This window comes from Salvelinus alpinus, chromosome 3 (assembly GCF_045679555.1).
Source record: "Salvelinus alpinus chromosome 3, SLU_Salpinus.1, whole genome shotgun sequence".
In the NCBI taxonomy this organism is placed as follows: Eukaryota; Metazoa; Chordata; class Actinopteri; order Salmoniformes; family Salmonidae; genus Salvelinus; species Salvelinus alpinus.
In genome coordinates, this window is record NC_092088.1 from 8,282,766 (window position 1) to 8,307,701 (window position 24,936).

Sequence of the window (24,936 nt, forward strand, 5' to 3'; positions counted from 1 at the left end):
TTTACATTAAAAAAAATATCTTGATACAATACATAATAAACGCAATTAGGACAATGTTTGGAGTTATGTCCATTAATATTACTAGTTTTGAGTACTAAATGATTATTGGTCTCAAACTAAAGATTTTTGACTTTTACAGATGTGCTTTTCCGTGTTTTTTTTATTTATTTTGGTGACGTTTTATTACGCGACGGCGTTTCAACGCGCATGCGATTCCGGCGATTTTCTTCCACACGAGCCTGATGAAAATGGCGGAGCAGAGTTCTGTGCCGAGTGATCTTTACAAACATGTCTATTCATTTCTACTGGAGAATAAGTTTACCAAGGCTGCCCAACAGTTCATCAAACAAGCTAAAGTGGTAAGTGACATATTCCGTATCCCGTTTAGTAGCTGTTGACAATGTTGTGTACCGCTCGGCTAGCTAGGTGAGCTAGCCAGCTACGCAGGAGGTACACGCCGTGCCGAGAGAACACGTGTGACTCCAACCCACCAATAATTTTTTTTTAAATTAAAATACCCATTTAATATGTTAAGTTACATATTCAACTTTTAGAATGTTTTCTGCTTCAACTGCCGCCACACAATAACTGGACTAAACTAGATAGCTTAACAAGTTCACGTTGAACGATTGAATAAAATGTCTGTCTGACTAGTCAGCAGGCTATGAAATACCGTGTGTGTACGCTATAACTACCTAACAAGCTAGATTAACATGTCAGGCGTTTATTGGGAAATGGTTATTGCTGTTGGAAAATTGATACATAATCGAAAACTTTACTTGTTCGAATAATACTCTTCAATATGTGTTTCATGCACTTGTTTGTAGGTAAAACATTGTTCGGAAAAAAATTGGTTAAATGTATTACCTCATGATGCCTATAAACCTGCAAAGAGAATAAAATGGCTGATGTGAATGATTCTTCCTTTGCAACAGCCACCCCAGGATGAAAAAGAAGCTGCGGGTCTTCTTGACATTTTCAACTTCTGGGTGAAGTAAGTACACTCTTGTCAGTAACTTTACTACCCAACAACGTGGCTGGCGAGAATGACTTGACATGTGTATATTTTCAATCCAACCTCATCTTCCCAGAGCCCCTTTGTCGATGACTGTGAGGCTAAACCATTAAGTGCACATACCAATAGTTTAAATTTTCTTTAAATTATTTTTGAATGTCTCTCACTGCTCTGTTTAACCATTCCCTTCTCAGGTCTCCCGAAGCTAAGAAACGCAAGGCGCTGCCCATCGGTCCTAAAACCAGTGGCAGTCCGTCTGCTAAGAAGGCAAAGACTGCAGAGAGCTCCAGTGAGGAGTCAAGCAGTGACGAGGAGGAAGCTGCAGCGCCTGTCAAGGCTGCACCCACAGGTACGCACTCATCTGTCCTTTTAATATATGCCATTTAGCAGAGACTTATCAAAAGCAACAGTAGTGTGTGCATACATTTTTGTATGGGTAGCCCCGGCGGTAATCGAATCCGTGGCTTTGCAAGCACCATGCTCTATCACCTGAGCCACACTGCTGAAATGAGTTAGCCTGGCCTGGAACAATGCTGGAAAGGACAATGCAAGAGAGAATACCTGAGCCAGAACATTATCGTCCAGTTTGGCCATATAGTGTAATACCCGAACCAGAACATTATGGTCCAGGTTGGCCCTATAGTGTAATACCCGAACCAGAACATTATGGTCCAGGTTGGCCCTATAGTGTAATACCTGAGCCAGAACATTATGGTCCAGGTTGGCCCTATAGTGTAATACCCGAACCAGAACATTATGGGACAGGTTGGTCCTATAGTGTAATACCAGAACATTATGGTCCAGTTTGGCCCTATAGTGTAATACCAGAACATTATGGTCCAGGTTGGCCCTATAGTGTAATACCCGAGCCAGAACATTATGGTCCAGGTTGGCCCTATAGTGTAATACCTGAGCCAGAACATTATGGTCCAGGTTGGCCCTATAGTGTAATACCTGAGCCAGAACATTACGGTCCAGGTTGGCCCTATAGTGTAATACCAGAACATTATGGTCCAGGTTGGCCCTATAGTGTAATACCTGAGCCAGAACATTATGGTCCAGGTTGGCCCTATAGTGTAAATCCTGAGCCAGAACATTATGGTCCAGGTTGGCCCTATAGTGTAATACCCGAACCAGAACATTATGGTCCAGGTGGGCCCTATAGTGTAATACCCGAGCCAGAACCAGAACATTATGGTCCAGGTTGGCCCAATAGTGTAATACCCGAGCCAGAACATTATGGTCCAGGTTGGCCCTATAGTGTAATACCAGAACATTATGGTCCAGGTTGGCCCTATAGTGTAATACCCGAGCCAGAACGTTATGGTCCAGGTTGGCCCTATAGTGTAATACCTGAACCAGAACATTTCAGTTGAGTACAGTCAGTTGTACAACTGACTAGGTATCCCCTTTACTTCTTCTGTGTGGTGTCTTTGCAGCAGTTCGACCATGAAGGCCTGATTCACGTCGTCTCCTCTGGACAGTGGCTGTTGAGATGTCTGTTACTTGAACTCTGTGAAGCATTTATTTGGGCTGCAATTTCTGAGGCTGGTAACTCTAATGAACTTATCCTCTGCAGCAGAGGTAACTCTGGGTCCTCCTTTCCTGTGGCGGTCCTCATGAGAGACAGTTTCATCATCGCGCTTGATGGTTTTTGCGACTGCACCTGAAAAAACTTTAAAAGTTCTTGACATTTTCCGGATCGACTGACCTTCGTGTCTTAAAGTAATGATGGGCTGTTGTTTCTCTTTGCTTATTTGAGCTCTTTTTGCCATAATATGGACTTGGTATTTTAGCAAATAGGGCTACCTTCTGTATACATCCCCTACCTTGTCACAACACAACTGATTGGCTCAAACGCATTAAGAAGGAAAAATTACGCAAATTAACTTTTAACAAGGCGTTCCTGTTAATTGAAATGTATTCCAGGTGACTACCTCATGAAGCTGGTTGAGAGAATGCCAAGAGTGTGAAAAGCTGTCAAGGCAAAGGGTGGTTACTTTGAAGAATATAAAATATATTTTGATATGTTTAACAAACATGGAATCATGTAGTAACCAAAAAGTGTTATTTCATATTTTTGATGTCTTCACTATTCTACAATGTTGAAAATTGTAAACATAAATACCCCTTGAATGAGTAGGTGTGTCAACTTTTGACTGGACAGTGTGTGTATTTTAAGGATTTTTTGAAATTCTCCAACTTTCATACCAGGCAACCCCACATGGGGTCGTGACCCCTAGTTTGGGAACCGCTGCCCCTAAACCAATATCCTGCATTGATGGACAGAGTTGACCTTTTTTATCCAGTTAAAGGTAGACTCGGAGGGGCCTCCCGAGTGGTGCTGCAGTCTTAGGCAGTGCTAGCTGCGTTACTGCAGATCCTGGTTCGATACCAGGCTGTGTTGCGACCGTGAGACCCCGGAGGCGACGCATCATTGGCCCAAAGTCATCCAGGTTAGGGGAGGGTTTGGCCGGCCCGGATGTTCTTGTCCCATCGAGCACCTGTGGCGGGCCGGGTGCAACGCACGCTGACACGGTCGCCAGGTGTTTCCTCTGACACATTGGTGCGGCTTGATTCCGGTTTAAGCATTGTCAAGAAGCAGTGCGGCTGGGTTGTGTTTCAGAGGACGCACGGCTCTCGACGTTCAATTCTCCAGAGTCCGTACGGGAGTTGCAGACTGTAACTATCAATTGGCTATCACGAAAACGGGGGTAAGAAAGGTGGACTGAGATATGTAAACAGCATATTGGGTAGATTTTCGCATACACAAAGAGTTGAAGCGTGAGGTTCAACTTCTCTGCTGTTTTGCTACCCTGGCTACGACGTTGTGAAGTGAACCCATGCACAGATGCTGTTAGAGCAGAGTCTTGCATCTCGCTCTTCTCATTATCTGTGGTGTTGCTCGTGGCAACGTAATTTTGCTGAGTCTACCGTTTAATGGTTTTCTTGATGTGTTTTTGTTAGCAGCCAAGGCTCCACGCCCGGCTAAATCAGACTCCAGCAGCAGCGATGATTCCAGTGACGAGGAGGAGGCTGTAGCGAAGGTACACGAGCTATGTTTTACAAGTCATCTTCTCTTTTTATTATGTTAAAATCCCTAACCATATGATCTATGGTCAGCTCCAGAACAAATTCAAGGAAACGTGCAGTATTATACAGAGCCATGATTGCATGGACCTCCCTTTCCATCTTATGTGGTGACCAGCAAACCTGGTTTATAGAAACAGATAAAGCAACACCTCACGGCATAACGCCGCCCCCCCCCCCCCCCCCCCCACGTGACCTACTGGTTGTGTGTATGTACTGACATGTATGTGGAACTGATAGATGCACACACACACACACACATACATTTTAAAAACATTAACATGTAGTTTGTGGATGTAAACGTCGAATGTATTTTTTTGTTATGTGTAGAACCCCAGTAAGATTAGCTGTCACCATTTGTTGTCGGCTAATGGGGATCCTAATAAAATATCAATGTTTGCTATAATGGCTGACCATAGGCTATAACAGAGCAATGGGGGGGAGGGTTTAGTGAAGACGATGCGTGTCCTGATGAAGGCATCTCGCTGTTGAGATGTTGGTTATGTTATAAAGAAGGTGTAGGTCTGTTCTTGCAGCATGTTTTTAAATCTGTTCTTCTTCTCTGCTAACAGAAACCTGCAGCAGCCAAAGCCCCAGTGAAGACGCCCGCGGGGTCAGCAGTCGGGAAAAAGGCCTCCAGCAGTGAGTCGTCTGAAGATGAGGCCAAAGCTCCTGCAGCTAGTAAGTACATGTTAACCTTTTGGAATGAACAGGAAGGCCCGCGGACACTGAATGTTTTCCCAATCGCCACCTTTACTTGATAACGTTTTGATCCAGAAGGATCTCCGTCAGATTCTAGTGTCTTTCTTTAGCCCAGCACCCATGTTTTTTATTAGGATGTGCGTATGACCTCACTTTTGTACATTTTTAACCTTTGTTCAACCATGAACTCCCTTGAGACATGGACTCTCTTTAGACGGAGACCTGACCAAGACGATCGCTTTACGACCATGCACACATGATCCCATATTTGTATAAGCTTTGCTTCCCTCATTGTGCGGGTGTCTTGTTGACTGTTCTTCTTGCTCTGTAGAACGAAAGGCTGGAGCCGTGACCCCTAAGGCGGGAAAGGCTGGAGCCGTGACCCCTAAGGCGGGAAAGGCTGGAGCCGTGACCCCTAAGGCGGGAAAGGCTGGAGCCGTGACCCCTAAGGCGGGAAAGGCTGGAGCCGTGACCCCTAAGGCGGGAAAGGCTGGAGCCGTGACCCCTAAGGCGGGAAAGGCTGGAGCCGTGACCCCTAAGGCGGGAAAGGCTGGAGCCGTGACCCCTAAGGCGGGAAAGGCTGGAGCCGTGACCCCTAAGGCGGCAGCTCAGAAGAAGACTGCGAGCAGCAGCAGTAGTGAAGACAGCTCCAGTGAAGACGAGGCGCCCACTAAGGTACTGAAACTGATCCACAACACACAACCTCTCACCAGGGGGTCTATTCAAAAAGCCTCTCAGTGGAGGAGACCTGATCTAGGATCAGTTTTGCCTTTTAGATCGTAACGACTTAAAGGTCGGTTGACAAGAAGGGGCCTGATCCTAAATCAGCAGTCCCACTCTGAGACTATTTGTAAATATGTGCCCAGGACTCACAAACAGGACAGGCGTCCACGTTACCATGGGAGCTGTGTTGTCAATGACAGCCTCCCTTCCTAGGCGTGGTACAGTATCTTCTTGATCTAACAAAGCAGTCTCGTGTGCCTCTGTCATACGACGCAGGAATGGATGAAGGAACATTAGCTATATATTGTGGAGTAAATGTGTTTTGGGGGGGGGGTAGTAGACGAGAAATTAAGACTCGGTCAACCGTAAAACTAAGTCATTACACATCTTCATGAAAAATCTACAATGGACACATTAGAACGAAAATACCAAGGCACTCTTCATATTTTGGTGGGATTTAAAAAAAAAAATGTATTGTTTTAGCATGTCCTCGATGATAATTAAAACCACATGTACAGCTGCTATATCTTCAGACTGTCTACACAATGTAGTTAGTGATACCTGTACCTCCTAGACTGACTCGGTCTCCCCCAACAGACCCCGGTGAAACCCTCTGGCCCTGTCAAGACCCCTCCAGCTAAGGACAGTAGTTCCTCAGACAGCAGCGATGACAGCAGTGATGATGAGGAGGAGAAGAAGAAGAAAGTGGCAGGTAACAAACTACTGTTTGTACTCAGGGCCGGTTTCCCGGACATAGATTATTTTGAAGACTAAACTCAAATGAAGTGTTTTGTAGTCCAAGACCAGCTACATCTGTCTGGGAAACCGGCCCTGAGTACTGTCCTGGTATCTGCCATCTTGTTATTCTCCTCAGCTAAAGCAGCCCCGGTCAAAACCACCCCGGCCAAGACTGTGACCCCCAAAGCTGCCGCAGCTGCCAAGAAGGCAGAGTCCAGCTCTGAGAGCACAGGTAGGTTCGAGACCGAGTTTCTAAAGGCTATAGATTATATCTGTTGTAGACCCTGGTTCTTAAGGTTCTAGACTAGAGCGATTGAAAACACGACACGTTGTATATCTTCAGCACAGGTGAAAGGGAAAATTTAAGAAAATCGGTTGCTGTTCAACATTCTGATTTGTTTACATCCTTCAAACTAAAAGTCCCAATATGATAGATCACTATACATTTTGTATTTCGGTAGAAATGTATATTTTTATATGAATTTGATTGAAGTCGCGTTGGGAAAAGTGACGTAAAGACAGGATCACTACACTAGCAGGAGGAAAGCCGCTGTCCACACAAAACGGCGAAGACCCACATCATCCTGAGGTCTGTTGTTTTAACAACAACATATTTTGACACTCTGAATAAAACCAACTTATCGTCTGACCATATCCTGTGATTTCTTTGTTCTCTATCAGCTTAAATGTTATTTTGATCACTTACGCAAACACGCAGGCTTTTAACACAGCATCTTTTCCATTGCTGCTGGATTACTTTTACTAGCTAACCCACTAGCAGCCGTGAAACACATCACATGCATGTTCAAATCCCCGAGCTGACAAGGTAAAAATCTGTCGTTCTGCCCCTGAACAAGGCAGTTAACCCACTGTTCCTAGGCTGTCGGTGTAAATAATAATTTGTTCTTAACTGACTTGCCTAGTTAAATAAAAACATACTAGCATTTCAGCACATTTCTTTTACTGTGAAAAACAAGATCTACCTTTACCAGCATAGTAGACATTGAACGTCTATAAACAAACTGGTTAAAACTCAGTTGTTGGCTGATGATAGCTATAGCTAGCCACATGCTAACACAAGTGATACGACTAGCAGCAGTAAACCCAGACGATGGTTAACACAACCGTTGGCTACAATGATATCCTTGCAAGTTACATCGGCTAATAAAGATCAGGAAGTAGAGCAATCATAAAGACGTGTCTTGAATTATGCCCGTTTTCATATCAGCAAAACGTGCCGTATTCTGTTGGAATAAGCTAGCAACAACAACTCCATTGCCAAACACCATTCTAAATCCGTGTGTGTGTGGGCCAGTTCGTTTTGCATGACCTGGTGCACTTAGCCAGCTATCTATATTTGTTTATCTACTAGCAACATAACATGATACGTTTTTGGGCATTTTAGTACCTACTTACCGAAGTGAGGCCTGCGTATGACTGAAGCGCCAGGGGTTCCCCTAACGCTAGTCTGTCTGACGCAATAGGACTTTCTTCCCGTCTAGTGAGGCCTGCGTATGACTGAAGCGCCAGGGGTTCCCCTAACGCTAGTCTGTCTGACGCAATAGGACTTTCTTCCCGTCTACTTGCATTCCAACCAAACATGCATGCCGGTACAGTGCACTGCCGCCAGCACCAGGCCGTTACTCCTTGACGTCAAAGCCGCAATGTATTGTACGTTTGAGTTATTGATAAATATATAATTCACATTTCTAAAATAGAAGTGTCTATTTTTGTTGTGAACTTTTGCATAAAGACTGTTTAGATGGAGTATCATCAATCTACGTTAGATTTGTGGAAATATATTGTGAAACTTGTCCATTTTTTTTTTTATGACGAGCCACTATTCCAACTGTTTTACCTGAGTTGAGGTGTTATGATTTTAAAGTGGAAGTGAACAGTTTCATTGATTCTCTTGTTCCTCTTAGACTCCAGCTCTGAAGAAGAAGCAGCAAAGAAGCCAGCAGCCAAGGCTACCCCGGCCAAGGCTACCCCGGCCAAGGCTACCCCGGCCAAGGCTACCCCGGCCAAGGCTACCCCAGCCGAAGACTCTGACTCCAGCTCTGAGGATGAAGAAGAGGCTAAGAAGCCAGAATTAATAAGGGTTAAGTCCACAGCTGTCAAAATAACGGTTACCCCTGCCAAGGAAGACTCTTCCTCAGACTCCAGCTCAGAGGAGGAGGAGGAGGGTTCGAAGACTGTGAAAGTAGCGCCAGCTACAGCAGCGGTAACGGTGGCAGAGGTAAAGGAGCAGGGGACCAAGACTGTGACTGTAGCGGGGGCGAAGGCTACTGTGAAGGTGATGGAAGACGGCTCCTCTTCCTCGAGCTCCGAGGATGACGACGAGGGGACAGTGAAAGTAGCACCAGCTAAGGCGACTCCTACCGTGACCCGGGGCAAGGCTGCTAAGTCCTCCTCGGACTCTGACTCAAGCTCAGAAGATGAGGAAGAGGCTAAAAAGCCAGCAGCCAAGGTGACTCCAACGAAGACTCCCCCAACTAAGAGATCAGACTCTTCCAGCTCTGGTAAGACAGATTTAATACAATAGGCTGTAAGATGGACTGAGTCATTTTAGAATGTGTCCCAGATCTGTTTGTGCAGTCTTGCCAACTCAACTGAATGAGTTGGCAAGAGGCCACAAACAGACCTGTGCCTCGGGTTAGAGACTTCTTTACTTTTTTACTGTTATGCATGGGTTATGTTACAAAACCATTAAACAATGCAGTAAATTGCGACTCATTCTCCCCGGTTGGACCCCTCTATGGTCTTCTCAGGGATAATACTTTGCTAGATAGTTCTCATGATGGTGACGTCCGTCAGATCTGTATACGGCGCCATAAGCAAACCGGAAAACGTTCATCCAGAGGTGGCGCTCCTAGTGGCCGGGGACTTTAATGCAGGGAAACTCTAATCAGTTTTACCTCATTTATATCAGCGTGTTAAATGTGCAACTAGAGGGGAAAACACTCAAGACCACCTTTACAGAGATGTACAAAGCTCTCCCTCGCCCTCCATGTGGCAAATTTGACCATAATTCTATCCTCCTGATTCCTGCTTACAAGCAACAATTAAAGCAGGAAGCACAAGTGAATGGTTCAATAAGGAAGTGGTCAGAGGAAGCAGATGCTAAGCTACAGGACTGGTTTTCTAGCACAGACTGGAATATGTTCTGGGATTCCTCCAATGGCATTGAGGAGTACACCACATCAGTCAATGGCTTCATCAATAAGTGCATCAAGGACGTCGTCCCCACGGTGACCGTGCGTACATTTTTAAGAGTGACGAAGCATCAAACAGGGAAAGCTTCATTACAGGTTTAGGATCGATGTGTACTACGCCGGCTCCAACAGTCTTCGGACGTGGCAGGGCTTGCAAACTATTCGACTACAGAGGGAAGCACAGCCGAGAGCTGCTCAGTGACAAGCCTACCAGACGAGATAAATAACTTCTATGCTCGCTTCGAGGCAAGTAACACTGAAACATGCATGAGAGTACCAGCTGTTCCGGACGACTGTGTGATCACGCTCTCCGTAGCCGATGTAAGACCTTTAAACAGGTCAACATTCACAGCGCCGCAGGGCCAGACGGATTACCAGGACGTGTACTCAGAGCATGCACAGACAAACTGGCAAGTGTCTTCACTGACTTTTTCAACCACTCCCTGACTGAGTCTGTAATAGAGGTCGACCGATTAATCAGGGCCGATTTCAAGTTTTCATAACAATCGTTAATCTGCATTTTTGGGCACCGATTATGGCCGATTACATTGCACTCCACAAGGAGACTGTGTGGCAGGCTGACTACCTGTTATGCGAGTGCAGCAAAGAGCCAAGGTAAGGTGCTAGCTAGCATTAAACTTATCTTATAAAAAAACATTAAATCTTAACATAATCACTAGTTACCTACACATGGTTGATATTACTAGGTTAACTAGCTTGTCCTGCGTTGCATATAATCGATGCGGTGCCTGTTAATTTATCATCGAATCACAGCCTACTTCGCTAAACGGTGATGATTTAACAAGTGCATTTGCGAAAAAAGCACTGCCGTTGCACCAATGTGTACCTAACCATAAACATCAACACCTTTCTTAATACACAAGTATATATTTTTAAACCTGCATATTTAGGTAATATTGCCTGCTAACATGAATTTCTTTTAACTATGGGAAATTGTCACTTTTCTTGCGTTCTGTGCAAGCAGTCAGGGCATATGCATCAGTTTGGGCCGCCTGGATCGTTGAACTGTGTGAAGACCATTTCTTCCTAACAAAGACCGTAATTAATTTGCCAGAATTGTACATAATTATGACATAACATTGAAGGGTGTACAATGTAACAGCAATATTTAGACTTAGGGATGCCACCCGTTAGATAAAATACGGAACGGTTCCGTATTTCACTGAAAGAATAAACGTGTTTTCGAGATGATAGTTTCTGGATTTGGCCATATTAATGACCTAAGGCTCGTATTTCTGTGTTTATTATATTATTATTAAGTCTATGATTTGATAGAGCAGTCTGACTGAGCGGTGGTAGGCATCAGCAGGCTTGTAAGCATTCATTCAAACAGCACTTTCGTGAATTTCCCAGCAGCTCTTAGCAATGCTTCAAGCATTGCGCTGTTTATGACTTCAAGCCTATCAACTCCCGAGTTTAGGCTGGCAATACTAAAGTACCTATTAGAACATCCAAGAGTCACAGGTATATGAAATACAAATGGTATAGAGAGAAATAGTCCTAAAACCTAAAACGTCGTACCTGGGAATATTGAAGACTCATGTTAAAAGGAACCACCAGCTTTCATATGTTCTCATGTTCTGAGCAAGGAACTTAAACGTTAGCTTTTTTACATGGCACATATTGCACTTTTACTTTCTTCTCCAACACTTTGTTTTTGCATTATTTAAAACAAATTGAACACGTTTCATTTTTTTATTTGAGACTAAATAGATTTTATTGATGTATTATATTAAGTTAAAATAAGTGTTTATTGTTCATTCAATATTGTTGTAATTGTCATTATTACAAATATATATTAAAATCGGCCAATTTAATCGGTATCGGCTTTTTTTTGGTCCTCCAATAATCGGTATCGGTGTTGAAAAATCGTAGTCGGTCGACCTCTAGTCTGTAATACCAACATGTTTCAAGCAGACCACCCTGTTCCCAAGAACACCCTGTTCCCAAGAACACCAAGGTAACCTGCCTAAATGACTACCGACCCGTAGCGCTCATGTCTGTAGCCATGAAATGCTTTGAAAGGCTGATTATGGCTCACATCAACACCATTATCCCAGAAACTGTAGACCGACGCCAATTTGCATACCGCCCCAAAAGATCCACAGGTTTCATCTCTATTGCACTCCACACTGCCCTTTCACACTTGGACAAAAGGAACACCTATGTGAGAATGCTATTCACTGACTACAGCTCAGTGTTCAACACCATAGTGCTCTCAAAGCTCATCACTACTCTAAGGATCCTGGGACTAAACACCTCCCTCTGCAACTGGATCCTGGACTTCCTGACAGGCCGCCCCCAGATGGTAAGGGTAGGTAACAACACATCCACCACTCTGATCCTCAACACAGAGGCCCCTCAGGGGTGCGTGCTCAGTCCCCTCCTGTACTCCCTGTTCACTCATGACTGCATGGCCAGGCACGACTCCAACACCAAGTTTGCCGATGACACAACAGTAGTAGGCCTGATCACTGACAATGACGAGACAGCCTATAGGGAGGTCAGAGACCTGGTCATGTGGTGCCAGGACAACATCTTCCTCAACGTGATCAAGACAAAGGAGATGATTGTGGACTACAGGAAAAGGAGGACCGAGAACGCTCCCATTCTCATCGACGGGGCTGCAGTGGAGCAGGTTAAGAGCTTCAAGTTCCTTGGTGTCCACATCACCAACAGAACTAACATGGTCCAAACACACCAAGATAGGCTTTTTTGTGCCCTCTTTACGACTATTCCCCCTCAGGAAACTGAAAAGATTTGGCATGGGTCCTCAGATCCTCAAAAGTTCTACAGCTGCACCATCAAGAGCATCCTGACTTGTTGCATCACTGCCTGATATGGCAACTGCTCGGCCTCCGACCGCAAGACACTACAGAGGGTAGTGTGTACGGCCCAGTACATCACCGGGGCCAAACTTCCTGCCATCCAGGACCTCTATACCAGGCGGTGTCAGAGGAAGGCCCTAAATTGTCAGACTCCAGCCACCCTAGTCATAGACTGTTCTCTCTGCTACCGCATTGCAAGCAGTACCGGAGCGCCAAGTCGAGGGCGAAAATGCTTCTAAACAGCTTCTACTCCAAAGCCATAAGACTCCTGAACAGCTAATCAAAGGGCTTTCCAGACCCCTCTTTTACACTGCTGCTACTCTGTTTTATAACCTATGCATAGTCACTAACTTTACCTACATGTACATATTACCTCGACTAACCGGTGTTAGCAGTTGATGTTATTATTCAATAACAAAGACGCCAAAGCAAATCGGAGGGGAGAAAAAATGTATTTATTTGAAAAGGACAAATCAGATATGGTGGGAGGTTATAGATGTTCATTCTTCCCTGTCCTCAGTTTTGCTTCTGTTCTCACTCTGCACCAGTTGAATACATTTCAGTCTGACACCGGATAAAGCTGTCTGAACTTGTTAAGAAATATTTTTCTGTTTGTTGGGTGCTGAATAATTAACAGTTAAGTGTTCCATAGCACTAGGGAGTGGGGGATTAGAATTTAGGTCTTGGCTTAGACTAATGTCAAACAAACTCACATTATTTAACTGAATCTACCATTTTAAAATGCTGTATTGTTCACATCTGTCTGTCCTGTAGACTCTGACAGCAGTTCTGAGGACGAGACACCAGCTAAACCTGCTGCAGCGGCCCCAGCCAAGGCCCCAGCCAAGGCTGCTACAGAAAACAGCTCGGACTCCGACTCTTCTTCTGAAGATGACGAACCCCCGGCTAAGAAGGCTACCCCAGCCTCTGTTGCTAAACCAGGCTCCAAACCAGCCACCCCGGTTACTAAACCAGGCTCCAAACCAGCCACCCCGGTTACTAAACCAGCCTCCAAACCAGCCACCCCGGTTACTAAAGCAGCTGCAGCGGAGAGCAGCTCGGACTCCGACTCTTCTTCTGAAGATGACGAACCCCCGGCTAAGAAGGCTACCCCAGCCTCTGTTGCTAAATCAGCCCCCAAACCAGCCACCCCGGTTACTAAATCAGCTTCCAAACCAGCCACCCCAGTGGTGACTAAATCAGCCCCAGCCAAGGCAGCAGCCGAGAGCAGCTCCGATTCAGACAGCTCGGACTCCGAGGACCAGGCTGCTGCTGCTGCCAAGAAGACCACCACCAACCTGCAGCCAAGAGTCCTGCCGTCAAGACACCGGCTAAAGCTGCAGAGTCGTCATCGTCCGAGGAGAGTAGCTCTGAGGAAGAAGAGGCCAGTAAAAAGGCCGTGAAACCCGCCACCACCCCCAAGGCCACCCCCAAGACCACCCCAGCAGCCAGACCTAAAGCCAAGGAGGACAGCAGCTCTTCAGGTGACTCCAGCGATGAAGAGGGTAAGAAGATTCACAGATTCTCTCTCATACTTATGTGTAGGCTTATTTTTGTTGTTGTGTATCTTTATCATATTTCGAGGTCGCTTGTGAATAAGCATTCCGTTGTATTTTTTATACATATGACAACTAAATTGAACTTTGAACCTTGTAGCAGCAGCGCCCAAACCAGCAGCAGTGAAGGCTACAACCCCGGCCTCCGCTAAAAAGGCAGCCGAAAGCAGCTCGGACTCTTCCGACAGTTCCGACTCGGAGGTGGAGACGGAGGCCGCCAAGACGACGCCCGCTAAGCCTGCTCTGACCAATGGAAAGCCAGCTACACCCAAAGCAACCACCTCTGCAGTCAAGGCAACGAAACCGACCAAGGCTGCCGAGTCTTCCTCTTCCGAGGAGAGTAGCTCTGAGGAAGAGGAGGCCAGTAAAAAGACTGTGAAACCCGCCGCCACCCCCAAGACCACCCCCAAGACCACCCCCAAGACCACCCCAGCAGCCAGACCTAAAACCAAGGAGGCCAGCAGCTCATCAGACGACTCTTCTTCTTCTGAAGAAGAGGCGGTGAAAGCACCGGCAGCAGTCACCACTCCCATCGCTAACGGTGAGTGTTGAACGCCACTAAAACGGTACAGTCTGGAACCTGGGGAAACTGTTCAATGGTCATTTTAAATGCATGATAATTACCCATTTGATTCTTGACAATTTATAGCTTTTAAATGCCTCCATAAGCCTCAGTACAACTGTATTGTGTTGAGTGCTATCTTAATGGCCTACATATTGGAGCCATTTACCAAGAGAAGGAAAAATGGCCCATGTTTTGCAGCAAGGCTAATTATCACGCTACAATTAAATTAGTCATCCTTGTTTGAATTGTTTTATAGTTGTATTGCCCTTTTTTAAATGGGTTATTGGGTTCGTTTGAATTCTTATAACCAGGATTGTTTTTATATAACTGGATAGATTGACAAGAAGGATATTTTTCTCATTATCCCTCTTCTCTCCCTCCACAGGCACTGTAAACGGTAAGAGAAAAAGGGATGGAGACGCCTCGTCAGAGGATGAGGAAGAATTAACGACACCTAAAAATAAGAAAGCAGCAACAACTAAACCACAGACTTTCCCTAAAGTCTCTAAGAAGGTGAGAACAGAGACTGGCTGGCGCTGGGCTTGTATAACTATTTAATACTTATTTTTTGGTTTGATTCAGAGTATTTGTTGTATATGGTAAATACACTTTAACATGGTGTCAGACTATTAGTATACAGAAATAGATGTTTCATTTCTGTACCACAGAGATACTTTTCTTGCATGTAAAGTGCTTTCAGAAAGTATTCAGACCCCTTGACCTTTTTCCACATTTTGTTACGTTACAGCCTTATTCTAAAATTGATATAAATTGGGGGTTTTCCTCGTCAATCTACCTCATAACGATAAAGCAAAAACAGGTTTGGACATATTTGCTAATTTATAAAGAAATTTAAAAACAAATTCTACACCAGTATTTTTCTCTGCAGATCCTATCGAGCTCTGTCGGGTTGGATGGGAGCGTTACTGCGCAGCTATGTTCAGGTTTATCCAGAGATACGCTTGTCCGCTCAAGGACATTTCAAGACCTGCGTTGTCTTGGCTGTGTGCTGACAGAGATGGCTGCCGTTTTACAGGCTCCTAACCAATTATCCTCTTGTGTTTTCGCGTTATTTGTAACTTATTTTGTACGTAATGTTTCTGCCGCCGTCTCTTATGACATGAAAAGAGCTTCTGGATATCAGGACATCGATTACTCACCTCGTACTGGACAAAGATTTTTTTTCGTAACTAGTCGGACGTGAAGGATTTGCTTCAGACACCCGACGAGGCCCAAATCCCTGTCCTTCTCATGAAGAAGAGACTGAGATATCGGGGACGTAGGTCAGGGAAGGATCTGATGGCGAGTGAATAATCCCCCTCTACCATCAGTCCTATTAGCTAACGCGCAATTGGATAACAAAATGAATGAGCTCCGCTCAAGACTACTGTTAGCAGTGGATGTTATTATTCAGTAACACAGACCCCGAAGTAAATCAGGGGGAGGTAAATACGTTCATTCAAAGAGAACAAATCATGCGGGGAGGTAGATGTCCGTGCTCCCCTGTCCTCAGTGATTCTCTCCACAGAACAAAGGAACAGGATGTCATTTATAACCCCGCCCTAGCTTGTGGTTGACCAATTAGAATTCCTTGCAATAAAACTGGGCCAATGGCCAAATAACAAGTATCCTATTTCAGGCTCGGTGCCTAGACAAATTCCTGCCATGTATCTGACCCAGTGATCAATAATTTCCTATTACAGAAAAACCACTATTTCCATTGATCGTTAAATCTAGTCCTTTCTGCGTTGTGTATTTATCTTCAAAATATTCTTACACTATCCTACCAACTGTAATATCTTATGTTTCACCGAGTCGTGGCTGAACAACGACATGGATAACATACAGCTGGCTGGGTTTACGCTGCATCGGCAAGATGGAACAGCTGCCTCCGCTAAGACAAAGGGTCTGTGTGTCTTTGTCAATAACAGCTGGTGCACGAAAGCTAATATTAAGGGAGTCTCAAGGTTTTGCTCGACTGAGGTAGAGTATCTCATGATAAGCTATAGACCACACTATTTACCAAGAGTTTTCATCGTTATTTTCGTAGCTGTTTATTTACCACCACAAACCGATGCTGGCACTAAGACCGCACTCAACGAGCTGTATAAGACCATAAACAAACAAGAAAATGCTCATCCAGAGGCAGCGATCCTAGTGGCCGGGGACTTTAATGCAGGGAAACTTATTATTTTTACCTCATTTCTACCAGCATGTTATGTGCAATCGGGGGGGGGGGGGGGGGACTCTAGACCACTAACTCCACACAGAGCTGCTTACAAAACTCTCCCTCACCCTCCATTTGGCAATTCTGACCATAATTCTACCCTCCTGATTCCTGCTTAATTTAAGGCAGGCAGTACCAGTGACTCGCTCAATAAGGAAGTGGTCAGATGACGCAGATGCTACGCTACAGGACTGTTTTGCTAGCACAGACTGGAATATGTTTCGGGATTCTTCTGATGGCATTGAGGAGTATACCACCTCAGTCACTGGCTTTATCAATAAGTGCATCAAGGACGTTGCCCCCACAGTGACCGTACGTACATACCCCAACCAACATCTGCACTGAGCTAAAGGCTAGAGCTGCCGCTTTCAAGGAACGGGACTCTAACCCGGAAGCTTATAAGAAATCCCGCTATGCCCTCCGAACCATCAAACAGGTAAAGCGCCAATACAGGATTAAGATCGAATCGTACCACCTCGGGTTCCGATGCTTGTCGGATGTGGCAAGGCTTGCAAACTATTACAGACTACAAAGGGAAACACAACCGAGAGCTGACCAGTGACACAAGCCTACCAGACGAGCTAAATTTACTTCTATGCTCGCTTCGAGTCAAGCATGAGAGCATCAGACGACAAGAGTAGTAGGCTTGATCACCAACAATGACGAGACAGCCTATAGGAAGGAGGTGAGGGCACATTGGAGTGCCTCACTCAACGTCAACAAAGCAACGATGATTGTGGACTTCAAGAAACAGCAGAGGGAGCACTCCCCTTATCCACATCGAGGGGACAGTAGTGGAGAAGGTGGAAAGCTTTAAGTTCCTCGACGTACACATCACGGACAAACTGAAATGGTCCACGCACACAGTGGTGAAGAAGGCGCAATAGCGCCTCAACCTTAGGAGGCTTAAGAAATGTGGCTTGTCACCTAGAACCCTCAATTTTTACAGATGCACAATTGAGAACTTCCTGTCGGGCTGTATCACTGCCTGGTACGGCAACTGCTCCGCCCACAACCGTAAGGCTCTCCAGAGGGTGGTGCGGTCTGCCCAACGCATCACCGGGGGGGCAAACTACCTGCCCTCCATGACACCTACAGCACCCGATATCACAGGAAGGCCAAAAAGATCATCGAGGACAACAACCACCTGAGCCACTGCCTGTTCACCCCGCTACCATCCAGAAGGCGAGGTCAGTACAGGTGCATTAAAGCTGGGACCGAGAGACAGAAGCTGTTTTTCAATCTCAAGACCATCACTAACATAGAGGCTGCGGCCTACATACAGACTTGAAATATTTGGCCACTAATAAATGGATCACTAGTCACTTTAATAATGTTTACATATCTTGCATTACTCATCCCATATGAATATACTGTATTTTATACCAACTATTGCATCTTGCCTATGCCGCTTGTTCATTGCTCATCCATATATTTATATGTATATATTCTTATTACATCTCTTAGATAGTTGTTGGGAATTGTTAAATATTGCTGCACTGTCAACTAGAAGCACAAGCATTTCACTACACTCGCAATAACATCTGCTAACCATGTGTATGTGACCAATAACATTTTATTTGAGATATTACCTCAACTAACCTGTGCCCCTCACATTGACTTTGTACCGTAACACCCTGTATATAGCCTCCACATTGAATCTGTACCGTAACACCCTGTATATAGCCTCCACATTGACTCTGTACCGTAACACCATGTATATAGCCTCCACATTGACTCTGTACCGTAACACTCTGTATATAGCCTCCACATTGACTCTGTACCGTAACACCCTGTATATAGCCTCCACATTGACTCTGTACCGTAACACCATGTATATAGCCTCCACATTGACTCTGTACCGTAACACCATGTATATAGCCTCCACATTGACTCTGTACCGTAACACTCTGTATATAGCCTCCACATTGACTCTGTACCCTAACACCCTGTATATTGACTCTGTACCGGTACCCATTTTAGAATAAGGCTGTAACGTAACAAAAAGTCAAGGGGTCTGAATACTTCCAGAGGCACTGTATACGTTTCAGATATATGTTTGTTTGGGTCTATACAGAACTGAGGTGCATTGTGGAACTAACTGGTCTGTGTCATTGTGGAGCATTGTGTCAAATGTGGACGTAACTTGCCTCCTAAATTCCCTGTTTGACCCGTCTGTCCCTCCTAAAGATCAATGTACCTTTCCGTAGAATAAGAGAGGAGGACATTGATGTGGATAACCGACTGGCCGATAACTCCTTCGACGCCAAGGTGAGAACGCCACTCCCCACTGTGTACTAACGGCGCCAGCTCAAACCTGATTCAGTTGCAATTTGTATAATTATTTCCTTTATAACACATCTTACTAAGAACACACATTATTGTTCTGTGTACTAAGTCCTTCATTTAAACACCATTACTGTTCTGTGTACTAAGTCCTTCATTTAAACACCATTATTGTTCTGTGTACTAAGGCCTTCATTTAAACACCATTAGTGTTCTGTGTACTAAGGCCTTCATTTAAACACCATTATTGTTCTGTGTACTAAGGCCTTCATTTAAACACCATTATTGTTCTGTGTACTAAGGCCTTCATTTAAACACCATTATTGTTCTGTGTACTAAGGCCTTCATTTAAACACCATTAGTGTTCTGTGTACTAAGTCCTTCATTTAACACCATTACTGTTCTGTGTAAACATTATTGGTGATATTTATTCACCTCTAACAAGTCATTTCTGGGTAATGATTTAAATACCTTACTGTGATTGGTTAAAATGGTCAAAAAGAAACAAACAGCTTCTTAGCAAAGAGCGATTTCCCCCAATCACCAATTTAGCTGGGAGGGGAAAACAAGTTATTGGCCGAGAGCTTTGGAACTCTTTCTTATTGGTCTATTAACTCATTTACTGCCTTGTGATGTCACTAGACAGACAAACTCCATCCTACCAAAACAGGCTGACATTTCAGGCCGTCTTTTCAAACACCAAAAGGGCATTATCATTTCGCAGTATTATTCCAACCTCTTTATGTAAATGTCATTAATCATTCACACTCTGAATGGACAACAGTACGTTCACACATTAGCTTGCACTAATTTACCATGCTTAATCATTAAACTCTACAGTAGTTATGACTTGACAGTTGTCAACCCTTCAACCAGGGATGTGATCACTGGCTAGACTGGTTCTGACTGTCTCTCTGCTCTCCTCCTCAGCGCGGGTCGGATGGAGACTGGGGCCAGAGGGCCAATGACGTGCTCCGCTTCACCAAGGGAAAGTCCTTCCGCCACGAGAAGACCAAGAAGAAGAGGGGTAGCTACTGTGGAGGAGCCATCTCCCAGTCCGTCAACTCCATCAAGTTCGACAGCGACTGAGAACCTAGTCATCGTTTGTCACTACCCCTCTTCCTCCTCTCTCGACCCAGGACTATCTGAGGACCAGGACAGTCTGCCCCCCCCCCCCCCGACCTCCTCAGCAGCGACCTGACTGAGCTGAAGATCATGAACTAGAGCTGAGACTGCTGCACTCATATAACTGGCTGGTGATTTTTAGTTCGTACGTCTGTGTTAAACCAGTCCTTTAAAATGCACATTTCTGGAATGGTGGAATGACGGGTGTAGAAGCGGAGACTAGCTTTCCTTGAAATGGCACCCTATTGCTATGTAGTGCACTGCTTTTGACCTTATTGAAAGTAGTGCACTATACATAGGGAATAGGGTGCCATTTAGAACACAGGTAAGACTGCAGGGGAGGTCTTGACTGTCTCCCCTTGTGCTTTCAGGACGGATCACAAAGGATTCATGTACAACATATAGCCACCAGGTGGCGGTAGTACGCCACATATCAATTTAAACTGTTCAGATTTCTTGTTTCCTTTTTCTCTCAGCCCCTTAATCTGTTGCTTGTTGTGATATTGTTAGCCTGGATCTCACACCTTCTGTCCAGTGATTTAAAAAAAAAAAAAAAATGATAATTCAGTGGTAAATTTAAATTCTGTTTCTTGTGTATTGCAGTTTGCATTGTCAGACACATTGCGGGGAGAAGGGTTATTTGTTAGATTTTTTGTATGGAACATGCAGACCTGTGGTTTGTTTGAGAGTTGAATGAAATGTTCTTTAGTTTCTCTTTGGTATGATTATTATGGTGTGAATCTTTCGTAGTGGGTGCGTTCCAGGCTGACTACATTGCAGTGGTCTACCAGATCTCACGCCTGGATAAGGATTCAACCGCTGCAATGTAGTCTGGAACGTACCCGTTTTCTAATCCTGCAGACTCATGTGCGGCCGTCACGGTTTAGATTTTGTAGGTTTTATGTCACTATTTAAGTTTTTCAGCCTGGGATCATCCAACTGTCATTACAAGCTGCAGTCAAAAAAAAGAAAACTTTCTGGGTCGTGTTCAGTAGGGTATACTGAAACAAAACGTTTTGAAACGGTAAACTCAGTATGTTGTGCCTACTGAACAGGTCTCTTTGCATCTGGAATGGCACCCCATTCACTCCTGGTCGTAAGTAGTGTACTGTGGGGAATACGTTGCCATTTCAGATGTGATGTTGTTTCCCGCTGAGGTGAAACTGCCAGCCTTTTGGTTCGGTGGTTCATTGGCCGCTGAGGTTCAGCAACCAAACCCCAAGTTGTTTTAATTTTGTGAATTTTCAATTTCCTGTTTCTATTCCTATAAAACACCCTTAGTCTTATTGAGTATTATTATTACTTGAATAAAATACTTGGTTGTCCCAATCTCTCCTTCCTCCCTCCACATTTAAAAGCTGTCTTTTCCTTTGACTTGTGAACTTAGAGTTTCAGCAACTCCTGGAGGACAGGATATTAAATAAAAAAATTATGTTAAATAGAACCAACATGTAAATAACGCAGAAGGCCCCCCCCAAAAAAAAAATTACCATTTGATTTACTTAACGTTGTCCTCTAAGTTACTGAATCTCTTTTCTACTGTAGTTTGCTACTCAATTCAGGCACTGGTTGAAGAGGAACGAGGTAGTGATCCATTTGCATACTTTTGACTAGGGCCCAGGGAAGCAAACATTACTTCCCTTTTTAGCATGCCTAGTTAAATGTTAAATAAAGGTAAGTCAGTTAAGAACAAATTCTTATTTTCAATGACGGCCTAGAAACAGTGGGTTAACTGCCTTGTTCAGGGGCAGAACGACAGATCTTTACCTTGTCAGCTCGGGGATTCGATCTATCAACCTCGGCCCTACGCTCTAACCGCTAGGCTATCTGCCGCCCAAAGTGTATTGGTTGGATACACAGTTTAGCTGGATGTTATAACCGGTGCAGCCAAATAGCGTGTGTTCCTAGCTCCCGACTGCACTAGAATGTTAAACGGTCAAACAATCGAGAGAATACAAAATCAAATATTAGAACATTTTACAATCGTATAACCCTGAGTCAATAGTGCAAATAGCAGTCTGCGTATGAATATATTAGGAATGACGTGCAGCAAAATGCAGTATATCGTGTGGGCAGTATATAGAAAGATATTTACAGGAGTAGATAGAGGAATGGCATAAATGCGTAGTATGTCTCTAATACAGTGCATTCGGAAAGTATTCAGACCCCTTGACGTTTTCCACATTAGCCTTATTCTAAAATGGATTAAATAGTTTTTTCCCCCTTCAGTCTACTACCCCAGAATGACAAAGCAAAACGTTTTTTTTTTTTGAAATGTTTGCAAATGTATAAATAAAAAAATTAACTAATATTCAGGCCCTTTACTCAGTACTTTGTTGATGCACTTTTGGCAGCGATTACAGCCTTGAGTCTTCTTGGGTATGACGCTACAAGCTTGGCACACCTGTATTTGGGGAGTTTCTCCTATTTCTTCTCTGCAGATCCTCTAAAGCTCTGTCAGGTTGGATGGGGAGCGTCACTGCACAGCTGTTTTAAGGTGTCCCCAGAGACGTTAGATCGGGTTAAGGTCTGGCCTCTGGCTGGGCCACTCAAGAACATTCGGAGACTTGTCCCGAAGCCACTCCTGTGTTGTCTTGGCTGTGTGCTTAGGTTCGTTGTCCTGTTGGAAGGTGAACCTTCGCCCCAGTCTGATGTCCTGAGTGCTCTGGAGCAGGTGGATCACCATGGATCTCTGTACTTTGCTCCGTTCATCTTTCCCTCGATCCTGACTAGTCTCCCAATCCCTGCTGCTGAAAAACCTCCCCACAGCATGATGCTGCCACCACCATGCTTCACCATAGGGATGATGCCAGGTTTCCTCCAGACGTCACGCTTTGCATTCAGACCAAATAGTTCAATCTTGGTTTCATCAGACCAGAGAATCTTGTTTCTAATCTTCTGAGAGTCCTTTAGGTGCCTTTTGGCAAACTCCAAGCGGGCTGTCATGTGCCTTTTACTGAGGTCTGGCCACTCTACCATAAATGTCTGATTTTGTGTGCTGTAGAGATGGTTGTCCTTTTTGGAAGCTTCTCCCAGAAAGGAACTCTTGAGCTCTGTTGGAGTGACCATCGGGTTCTTGGTCACCTCCCTGACCAAGGCACTTCTCCCCCGATTGCTGAGTTTGCCGGGCGACCAGCCCTAGGAAGAGTCTTGGTGGTTCCAAACTTCTTCCATTTTAAGAATGATGGAGGCCACTGTGTTCTTGGGGACCTTCAATGCTGCAGACATTTTTGGTACCCTTCCCCTGATCTGTGCCTCGACACAATCATGTCTCGGAGCTCTAAGGACATTTCCTTTGACCTCATGGCTTGTTTTTTTGCTCTGACATGCACGTTTTTCTTCTATGGTATATTGTCGATCACACAATTTTAATGTGCATCCCGCCACCGACTATGTGTGATTGAAACAACAGGATTTCACCCCAAAAAACGGAACTACAAAAAATAAGAACTCAAAGCGTGTGTTAAAAATTAAACCGATCTGATCCCTACCTGGGAGGGCAGGGGTCTTCCAGCGCCTGTTCCTCTTGCAAGTGTAAAGATGTAAAATCCTAGAGTCCCAAAAACGTTTATGCCGCAGCCACAATTAATGTCCAGTTTCTTACACTTCTTTTAAGACTTGTGTTCAGTTTATAACTGTGGCAACAATCCACCTTTTTTAACACACAACTGGCAACAAACATTGACTACAGGCTGTGGCGTATCCACCACGATCTCTTCACTAGAGTCACTTGTTTTTATTTTAAATCCCCTCCGTATAGGAGATTCGATTGACCGATCTAACTTTTTGCCACCTCAATTTCCTTCGCCCTTACAGGGCACTCCAGAAACTCAGGATCATGGTCCCCGCCACAATTGCAACACCGTCGTCCTCCTACACACCGTTCTTCAGTATACGCTGTTCGTCTGCACACACTTGAAACACGGCCAAATCCTTTACAATTCTTAGACTGCAGTGGTTTGGGGACGAAAGTTCTTACATGCTATTTTAGGTATTTGCTCTTTTATCAAAAACCAGGAGCGACAGACCTTCTTTTCCTCCATTCACCCAGCGGGTCAGACGCCGGGCACCAACCACACCAGGTATTCAACCTGAACATCCGTCGTTATCCCCGAGATGACTCATTTGACGGGTGCTCTACTCCGAAGTTTAACAGAAACACAACTTCTGTTGTCTGGATTCTTTTGACGTCCAATGCAATCTTCCTCTGCTCTTCAGAAATACAGTTTAATCAAAATAAGACTCAAGGGCTTACGTAGCCAACTTCACTTGTTTGGACCAAGGGGATTCCCCCAAGGGTCCCGGAGCGCCAAGTCTAGGTCCAAAATGTTACATTTTATTTTTTACTTTAGAGTTAAAATATTTACTAAATAAACTATTTCTTGAACTGCATTGTTTAAGGGCTTGTAAGTGAGCATTTCACGGTAAGGTTCGGCAGATAACGATTTGAGGGTGTGTCTTACTAAGTACATGTGTTTGATACTTAGCCTTAATGTTTCAGTTTATTTAAAAAATAAAACACCGGTCCCTCATTTTAGTCAACCCTGTTACATGAACTGAACTCTCGTTTTAATGAAGTTATGGTATTTTTACCATCTGGAAATCTGCATATTTCCATCCGGAGGCCCCTGTGTCTTAGTGTGCGTGTCTAAATTACAGATCTACAGTACCAGTCAAAAGTTTGGACACAGCTACTCGTTCAAGGGTTTTTCTTTATTTTACTATTTTCTACATTGTAGAATAATAGTGAAGACATCAACACTATGAAATAACACATATGGAATCATGTAGGAACCAAAAAAAGTGTTAAACATATACATGTTATGAGATTCTTCAAAGTAGCCA

The 24,936-nt window shown here is 44.5% G+C and overlaps 1 protein-coding gene across 1 annotated transcript; it reads left to right on the top strand.

The window, feature by feature from the left end:
* Window positions 1-40: 40 nt before the first annotated feature.
* On the top strand, window positions 41-21,420 carry nolc1 (nucleolar and coiled-body phosphoprotein 1). Its single transcript, XM_071391367.1, is given in 15 exon segments — window positions 41-359; window positions 936-994; window positions 1,210-1,364; window positions 3,983-4,062; window positions 4,678-4,786; window positions 5,139-5,482; window positions 6,128-6,242; window positions 6,405-6,500; window positions 8,194-8,790; window positions 13,107-13,702; window positions 13,705-13,837; window positions 13,989-14,429; window positions 14,839-14,966; window positions 18,871-18,951; window positions 19,897-21,420. Coding segments are annotated over 15 exon segments (3,204 nt in total). The 5' UTR covers window positions 41-248; the 3' UTR covers window positions 20,056-21,420.
* Window positions 21,421-24,936: the final 3,516 nt, after the last annotated feature.